This window comes from Theobroma cacao, chromosome 7 (assembly GCF_000208745.1).
Source record: "Theobroma cacao cultivar B97-61/B2 chromosome 7, Criollo_cocoa_genome_V2, whole genome shotgun sequence".
Classification (NCBI taxonomy): domain Eukaryota; kingdom Viridiplantae; phylum Streptophyta; class Magnoliopsida; order Malvales; family Malvaceae; genus Theobroma; species Theobroma cacao.
Window position 1 is genome coordinate 9,576,550 of NC_030856.1, and position 9,767 is coordinate 9,586,316.

The following is a 9,767-nucleotide window of genomic DNA, read 5'->3' on the forward strand; positions in this document are numbered from 1 at the left end:
TTTTGCCACAGTGGGACATAAGCTTCGCTTTCTATCAACTTTCCACGTACGACAGAAGGAAACCCAATGCAAATTAAAACTATTGTATGTATATTTGGCAAATGATAAGCTCTGCCCAATGCTGTCGTTGTCTGCCTTAATTTGCTAAGACTCTTTCAGCTCTTTAAGCTAGTTTACAGCTTCATCTTTTACTGTTTAATCATTCATTTATCAGGACTTCAGACAACCGCCCCAGTTGAGCTGATGAACAACTGTCGTTTATCAGATTGGGAAAGATCTCAAAGAAATCACAATCAAAATGGCTTGCAACTTAACCATGATGAAGAAATAGTAAGATTAACACAAGTGTTCTTGATCAATGATTCATAGCGAACAATGGAGAGCTGAAGCCTCATATCTATCAGATGAAAAAGGGCAGAATAGAAAGAAAGAGAGAACAAGATATACAGCATGCTAATCAAATAATTCTATACTATACATATGCTAGAAACAAAAACAATGAATGAATAATAAAAGGAGTAGCTAAAATCCATGATTAGAACGGTTGCATCCCTGCATATAATATAGCAGCCATTCCAACTAATTTAGGCCCCCATGAAATTGAACTTTATTCAGTCCATATTCCATAACAGATCATCCACCGGAGGCATCTCCTTTAGCAACCTATCAAACTCCTTGAACGACAAATTCTTCATCAAAATCGAACCGCCTCTAGAATTTCCAACCCCAGCTGCTGGAATCCCTTTTTCTTCTTCCCTCTTATTGATCTGCTCTTTATAAAACCGGCTTTTTGGCTTTGGTGGATTGCTCATAACTCTTGAATCTTTACCTGTCAGCTCTTGTACCACGGACTTAAAGCTTGTAGCATCCGTCTCTACATACTTGGTGTTGATGATCACAACCTTCATTGGCTCTCTTCCACTTGCCATTTGAGATTAGCTTAGCTAACAAGTGTAACGTCGAATTGTTATATAGCTCGAATCAAACAGTTCGGGCACTCCAAATATAAGAAAAGAAATCCAACTGCTATAAAGGGTTTTCGCTGTGTGATTTGGGTGGTTTTAAGGGGATTCACTTATATAGAGGAAAATAAGATACCAACGGAAGGAAGTAAGAGAGGAACTTTGAGGAGCAACTTGCAGAAACTCGTCCAGAGTAGGTTGGAAGTTTAATGGCTCAAAAGCTTTGAAAAGATGAAAGATGAGATTGTTTGACCGTTATATGTTCTAAGTTCTGAGCAGTCTACAAGGACCAAAAATTAATTGAAAATTGTAAAATAAAAACTTGATTGGGTCAAAAGTAAGCTTATTTGATTCGCACGTGACAGGAAATTTCATGCTGAAATACATGTATATATGCAGTCAGTCAAGCCCACATGTAAACATTTGTTGGCACCTAGCATGCTTGACATGATTCGAATCTAGATCCCTAAGGGGCCTTCAATTCTGTGGTTGATGAAGACGTTGGAGTAGCAATGACTATCACGTTACGGAAGTCATTAAACATTGCTAAAATGATTGATTATGGACTTTTTTTTTATAGTTGTAAATGTTTGTCTTCATTAAGCTTAGTTTCAAATTGATATTATGATTACCATCCAAGATAAGTTTAAAAATATTTAAAATATTCGAAGAGGGAGACATAAAATATAATACGACGCCATTTGAATAAATGAGAGAGAAAAAATAAGAACAATTTTTTTCTAAAATGACTCGTTTCGATAAAAGAAAGAAAAAAAATTATATAAAAGGGTTCCAATTGAAGAAAATTGAAACAATACTCAAGTCGTCCTACTTTTATATATAATATATATTTTTTATAATTGAGAATAAGGTTATCGTGTACATAATCAATATTTTTTTATGATAAAATTTTATTTTATTTGATATTTTAAAATCAATCATTAAACTTAAATAGTGATTATAGATGAATTATTGAGTAGATAATTAATAATGATAAGATTTGTCTACTAATTAAAATAATTCTTTTGTGACTATTTTAGTAAAATTGGTGCATTATTTGACTTCAACCCATTTGAATTTTCATATTTTATAGTTCTATTTTTATGTTTTCTTGATCATCTTGTCTCGGTGCTTTGTCGATCTTTTAAGTTGTGATATATTTGTATTTTATATAATTTTAAAAATAGGTAATGCAGTTATTCATTCATTGGATGGTGCATGTATTTTCTTAATTTAAAAAATCAGATTTTATTTTTTTAAAAAAAAATTGAGTGATAAAAATGATCACAAATTTATTTTTTATGGTCATTAATTATTACAAAATTGAAAAGAAGAAAACAATTTTTTCTACTGAAATTAAATTATCCCTTCTCAATTCATTAGTATTTGATTGCTATTTTTTTTCAAGGAAATATCCTAATGGATTTAAAATTTCAATATAAAAATGTCAAACTCAAATATTGAGACTGTAAACCCGATTCATAAGAAGAGAAAAAGTTACTTCTATTTATGTAGCCAACTGTCCAATGAATTTGAACATGTACCAAAATAAAAACAATTAATTGCTATTGTAATTAATTTAATTGACTGGACACACATAATTAATTATGATTGGTACATAAGCAGTACATGTTTATTGGGAAGATAGAGTCCAATTCTTTTACTTTTTTTTTTCTTAATTCTAAATTATGGAAAAGTTATGGCCGTGATTCTTAATTAAATATTTGAGTGTCATAATTAAGCAGCCCATAAGGATTCCTTGAAAATTAAATTATCTATATAAAAAAAGGTCAACTTCGTCATACAAACTAGTATGGGTGCTGCCAACATATGACCACAAATCTTGACTGGTCATTCGAGACTTGGGTTAGGAAAAGGTCACTTTTGGCTACAAGTTCTATCTGTTTTCATTTTCATTTGTCAATATGAAAAATATATGACTAATACAAATTTGTAATTACTTTATTTTTGGAAAGATGGGGAAAGGAAAGGAAAAAAGGCAGAAACTGATGAATGGAGGGTGGAAAAGGAAGGAGCAAGGAGAACATTAAAGATTGAAAAGGCATAAAAATTTGGAAAAAAAATCAAAGATATTTTGTTTAAAAAACTATTAATTGATTAACTTTTCTAGTTCTTTTATTCCTAAAATCTTACTAAAGAAATAATGAAATTGGTTCATTACAATGTAAGTGACATTTAAGATTTTTACCCAAATCTCACTCTAGCATTATCATTGAGGTTAAATATTTAAAAAAATTCAGCATTATTGTAAAGAGAAAAACTTAGATGGAGTAACATTAAGATAAAGATAGTAAACTTTTCTAATTAGAAATGATTAAATAAAAATGAAATCTAAAAACCCAAACCCATATATAGAGTAATAGAGTAAAAAAGAGTAGATCAGCTACACATAAGGAATTAACAAATTAAGGGTAAATTAAGGGTCGTAGTATATACAAACTAGAATTTGACTTGGCAAGTTTCATAAATTACGGCCTCTCACCCATATAGGTCACTGATAATGCGATCCATTCAAGGTCAAATCCCATAATAATCTGTCCACAATAACTTACCTTAGCCCATGCGATCTATCAAAAACAAATCTTATAAGAGCCTTTTTATGCATCCACGTATCTAATGATCAAGCCGACACATAGGAGCCTTTTTGGGGCTTGGTTTTATGTTAGTTTATAGATCATGATTTTAATCAAATCCTCACTCTTTCAAGCTTGAATCAGAAAAATAATACATATGAATAAATATAAATGTATTAATTTAATTTGAACAACACAGTAAAATCCTTTGACACTATTTTTCAAAGTCATATTGGTAATTTAGACATGGTTGGTAAGTACTTGGTCCCCCGTGTCGAGTGCATATTCAATGAATGTCCCAATATTTCAGCTTAAAAGGATGGAATGATTATAACACGCGTTTCTTTAGGGCTTACCTAAAATTATTAAAAGTATCATTAACTAAGTCAAGGTCTTGCAAACAAACAAATTGTCTTAATTTGGACTGAAAGGAATAGTGGATTGGAAAAATAATTAATAAGAAGGATTGATAATTTTCTAATGAATATTGGGACTTGATAGCAATGCTAAGAGACCAATTTTTCTTTGGAAAGTTGTGCTTCTAAAGGAAACCATAAAGTTTTCTTCCATCGTGTTTTGAAAATGTAAGGGGAAATGTACAGAGGAAGAGAAAAGGGTGAGAGAACTGCAAATGTAGACCGCTATTGGGACAGCGACAACAGGAAACTTCTGGTTGACGAATTTAGAAAGGGTCATTGTTAGTACGAGCACCGTACTTGCCAACCTGTCCGAACACTTCCTTGGAATCACCTATGGCGGTTCTATCAGGATCGTTCTTGAGAGGATATCCGGTGATTAAGAACTTAAGACTCAAATCATTTGAAAGTCTGGGTTTAAAATTTTAAAAAGAAAGAGACCAGATTCATTTATGAGATTTTTCCACTATATACCATACGCTTCAAATGCTTCCTCCATATCTTTCTGCTGAGATTGCCGCTGTAGGCTGTGCGGAGAGTGGATCGCCACTCGACAACGCTCGCTTAACGGGTGGGTTAGGGATGATGGTTCGTATACCAGAGCGTTTGGCCGCAGTGTTGGTGTGGCTTCTTTGATTTCTCACGGTTTCTCGTTCCCAAGTTATGGTTCTAATTAAAAAAGGGGAAGTGTGTTTCATGTTAGTCTTGTTGGTAATTACTATTCCGGAAGGGAAAAAATAAGCTAAAAGTATTAATGGACGAAAATATCTTTCATCAATTTTTAAAATTACCATAATGCCATTTATTTCATTTTTCACATTTTCTCTCTCTCTTTCTACTCATTTGTCTCTCTCCTTCTCTCACTAAATTCCATCACCACCAAAAGGCGGCAAGATGATACCTCCACGGTTAGATTTCAAAATTGATGAACGATCAATTGGCATTCCTCAATCAAATTTGGTCGCGGAAGCAGTGAATTCGATGTCCCACAATTGGAATAAGCACTTCACAATTAGATCCAAGAAGCATCAATTTGATGCTCCTCAACTTAATCCAATTGCAAGGAGCTCTAAATCAACACTTCCTTACGCAGGCCACATCTCGAGTCAACAAGAAAAAAGAAAAAAAAAGACAAAAATGAATTTAAAATAAAAGTTTTAAGTTTTAATAATAAATTATAAAAAATTAAAATTTTAACATAAATTATAAAAATTAATTTTTTGAATTTAAATATTAAATTATAAATTTTTAATATCTTATTATTTTCAATACAAAGAATAAAATAAAATAATATTAATGTTTTAATTATAAATTATTAATATTTTAAATGAAATGTAATTCTAAAAATAAAATAAAATTAAAATTTTAAATAACAATTTATTAATATTTTTAATAAATTATTAGAAAATCAATTATTTTCAATTAAAATCAAATATTATAATAAAAGATATTTTTATCTTTTTATCAACTATTCATTTACTAGTAAAAAGATATATTTACCCGCCAAACATTGAAATAATTTATAATAATAATTTTTATCATATTTCATTACATAAACCAAATTACATAATAAATATTCCTACCTTATTCTGTTCTTATAAAATAATCATATAATAAATATTCATATCTTATTCTGTTTTTATAAAATAATTATTCTATTCTTCTCTCAATTTTATTCTGTGAATCAAACGTACTTTTACTATAGTCTACTATGATTATCAAAGCTTTGATTAGTCCTTAATAATCTTATAAAGTATGGTTGGCTTGAAATAGGATTAAGATTGCACATTTAACATTTAATACCGTATAGTTGATCTAGACTAAATTTCTGCGTGTTTTAATTTTTGTAGTTGGTGCAAACTTTATCAACACAAAAGAAAAAAAAAGAAAAATGGTTTCATTTTTGTAAATAATTAATAATTCGTAGACCCAATTTTGGTAATGATATCTCATCCTTCTTTGGATGAATGAAAATTCACTTATTCCAAAACAAAAATCTTATCAAATAATAATAATTAATTAATAACAATATCACATTTTGTCCTTAAAATTTAAAATATATATAGTAACTTTGGGTTTGTGTGACATATATAAGGTGTTTAGAGAATCAAGAAAAGCATTCCTATGAAGGAATACATAAATTTTGAACTCATTAAAAAAAAAACAAAATTGTGTTTTTAGGTTATTAAATAGCATTTTATACGAAGGTCCAAAATATTTCAAATCTTACCTATTTCAGATTTACATTTTAGCCTTCGTAAATTCATATTTGACCTTTATATATTGAAACTTTCTCAACATGCATTTAGCTGCATATGCTGAGGTTCATTCCCCTCAGTTGGGCTAGAGAAACCACTCATACAAAAAAGAATTAAAATTCACTCACATAATTAAAGCCAATTGACATGCATCCGGATCCAAAGAATCATATTCGAATCTCTATTTTTTTCTGAATCCATATGATCATCGGCCATTTTTGAATCATCTTTTAATTCCTTTTCTGCCCCTCTTATTTAGGTTCATACATGGTTTGCCACTTACCCAAAATCTTGGAAATTTCTAAGTCAAAATCAAGCATAATTGATTACTTAATTATGACTCAGGATATAAAAATATCTATATATGTAGTTTTTGGTAAGTATGTGGTGCCTAATAATTTAATGTAATTTTGTAATTGTTCAGGAAATATATATTTGTATTTATTAATAACAAAATGCAAGCTACTACATATGGAAGAGAGATTTATGTCATAACCATTGATTAAGGGCATTAATTTCGAAAATCAAGAAAATTAAGAAGTAACTGTAAAAGAACCTTTTAGAAAATCATGTTGAATTCAGATTTTTTGGAACTTTTTTTATGTAAACAACATGGAAAGAAATCAACTGAGATCATGCAAACAGGGAAAATAAATTAAAACATACTCCAAAAGGCAAAAGCCATTGACTGCTTGGATGGGAAAAAAAATTAAAAGACTTTTTAGGATTCCTTTATCAAACCCATTTAAAATAATTACATTTAAATTGGACTCAAATTTGTTGTTAGAACACCAAAAACAAACTTAGGAATACTGGTAAACATGGCTCTGCAGCTTGGTTTTGCCAAGGTTTTCTTTGCAATATTCTTTTTGGCATCCCTCGCCACAGCTCACAATGCAAAGACTTTCAATGTAAGAAATTATGGTGCCGTTGCCGATGGACGAAAAGACAACAGAAAGGTACCACTGTTGGATGCTTTGTATCTCCTTTGATTTTTTTTTTTGAGTAATTTTTTATGTGTATGTGCATGTACTCGTGTTTGTATAGGCTTTTTTAAAGGCATGGAGGGACGCTTGCAATCAAAAAGGAATTTCTCGGGTTTATATCCCTGGAGGAGTTTACGTGTTGGGAACAGTGGAATTCCTGGGTCCATGCAAAGGGCCAATAACGTTTTTGATGACAGGAACTGTAAGAGCTCCAGCCGGTCCTTTGAGTACTGATGAATGGATAACATTTCGATATGTAAACAAGTTGATAGTGAAGGGAGGTGGAACATTGGATGGTCAAGGAGCCTCTGCGTGGCCTTACAATGAATGTGACAAGAACTCTAATTGCCGGTCTCTTCCTATTGTGAGTATATTTTTAGTTTTCTTTATTATCAATGGTGTTGAGATTTCTCATTATTGATGACTTAATTATTGTTCTGGTTTTCAATTTTGACGCAAACATTTTTAAGAAATTTTTCCTTTCAGTTTATTATTTGAAGTTTCTGATTCTATTTTTTTATAAATATTATTGGAAAAATCAATTAATTTTAGTTTTGTTGTTAGAAAAATGGATATCTAACTTTCTGATGGCCTGATTCAGTCAATGAGATTCGAGTTCGTGACGAATTCCAGGATTAAGTACATAAGATCAATCAATAGCAAAAATGGGCATCTCTCATTCTTCGCCTGCAAGAACGTAAATGTGACAAACATCGAGTTATCAGCGCCAGGTGATAGCCCTAATACAGATGGAATCAAGATTGGAAGCTCAAGAGACATCCGAATTTCGAGCTCCAGAATAAGCACTGGAGATGATTGCATAGCCATCCTCTCTGGAAGCACAAACATCGACATTTCCTACGTTTACTGTGGCCCTGGACATGGAATCAGCGTAGGAAGCCTTGGCAAGTTCCCCAATGAAGACGATGTGAAGGGATTGGTTGTGAGGCATTCTACTTTCAATGGAACAGACAATGGTCTTAGAATAAAAACCTGGGAATCTCCCTGGAGAAGCACTGCTTCCAATTTCACATTTGAAGACATTTTCATGGAAAAAGTTCGCAATCCCATTATTGTTGATCAGGCATATTGCCCCCACCCTCCATGCAATCAACAGGTAAAATTACTTTCTAAAGGAAAATGTTTCTTGAATTATGGTCGTTCATTTCCAATATTGTACATATGGGGAACTAATCCTCTTAGAAAGAGTTTAACTGTTGATGAAATGTTTGTTCTTGGTATATATGCAGACAGCCTCTCATGTACAAATCAAAGATGTTACGTACAGAAACATATGGGGCACATCCAGTTCACAGATTGCAGTTTCTATTGATTGCAGCAAACAATTTCCATGCAAAAACATAGTGATGAAGGACATCAATTTGGCTCATCTTGGACGTGAAGGACCTTTAAAATCACATTGCTCCTATGTCGATGGCCACTTCTATGGCCGACAGAATCCTCCCTCCTGTTTTTAGTACTCTAACTTGCAGCATTTTCATTCCGAAATTCAGCTTCAGGTTTAGGATCTTTACTCACTCTACATGTAATTCTAGGCTCATACAGCTGTCTGCAAATTTTCCGTATATGTAGCTTCTAGCTTTCTTTCTTTCCCTTTTTGTTTTTAATAAATGAAAATTTGTACTTGTGACTGTAATTCAGAATTGGGTTTAGGGTTATACATTGAACAATTGCTTGTTATTACACAAGATCCTTCGGATTTGAGTCTTATTTCCCTAAAACATTATGATTGTTATATATATGAATATGATTTTGTCTTGAAAAAAAAAAAGGAAACATTCCATAAATTTCATGGCTCCTTTGTTTTGATTTGAACTTGCAATAATTAGATTCTAAAGTTTCAAGCTTTTAATCTTTGGTCTCTTGGAAGACAATTGAATCTAGAAGTTCATAATTCAAGAAAAATAAAAAAAAAAGTTATAGAAATTCTTAAGTTTTTGTGTAGATATTAAAATGCAGAAAATATAATTTTGTTAATGTAAAATTGGAAAAAAAAATGATTAAATAGAAGTAAATAAATAATTGTTGATTTATTATAATTTTTTGTGTAATAATAAAGAACAGAGTATTGATCGGTTTAATCGATTTAGTATAAAAATAAAAAATCAAACAAATCAAGAATTTATATAAAAAAAAGTAATTAAATCAACCAAACTACCTCGTAAAACAAGACAGAATTAATCGAAACCAAATCAAATCGATTCGGTTAGATTCAATTGGTATTTAAATAAAAAAAAAAACCTTAACCGGTTAAGTTCAATTGGTTTTTCATTTTTTTGTTTACTGTTATGCTGTAGAAAGAATAAAATGAGCAAGTGAAACAAGCCATAGCTTGTGGCTTGTGGGTATCACGACTCACAGTTGTTGATAGTTCTTTTATGTCTTTGAAGCTTTGATTGTTGTCAGAATTGTGGGTTAGTGGTGCTAGTTGTTGATATTGGTGACAGATTGTCAATTTGGGGTTTGGTGGGATAGACATCTAGAGAAAAAGAGAATTAGGAAATTAAAAAACAAAAAATCGGAATTGAGA

At 31.2% G+C, this 9,767-nt stretch overlaps 2 protein-coding genes across 2 annotated transcripts; one reads left to right on the forward strand and one right to left on the reverse strand.

The window, feature by feature from the left end:
• LOC18594527 (VQ motif-containing protein 10) lies at window positions 279-1,227 on the reverse strand. Its single transcript, XM_018124925.1, has one exon. The coding sequence runs from the start codon at window positions 927-929 to the stop codon at window positions 612-614; it is 318 nt and encodes a 105-aa protein (XP_017980414.1). The 5' UTR covers window positions 930-1,227; the 3' UTR covers window positions 279-611.
• On the forward strand, window positions 7,052-8,903 carry LOC18594528 (exopolygalacturonase). Its single transcript, XM_018124343.1, has 4 exons — window positions 7,052-7,189; window positions 7,278-7,580; window positions 7,818-8,333; window positions 8,467-8,903. Exons 1-4 carry the CDS (start codon window positions 7,052-7,054, stop codon window positions 8,692-8,694), a joined length of 1,185 nt encoding a protein of 394 aa, XP_017979832.1. The 3' UTR covers window positions 8,695-8,903.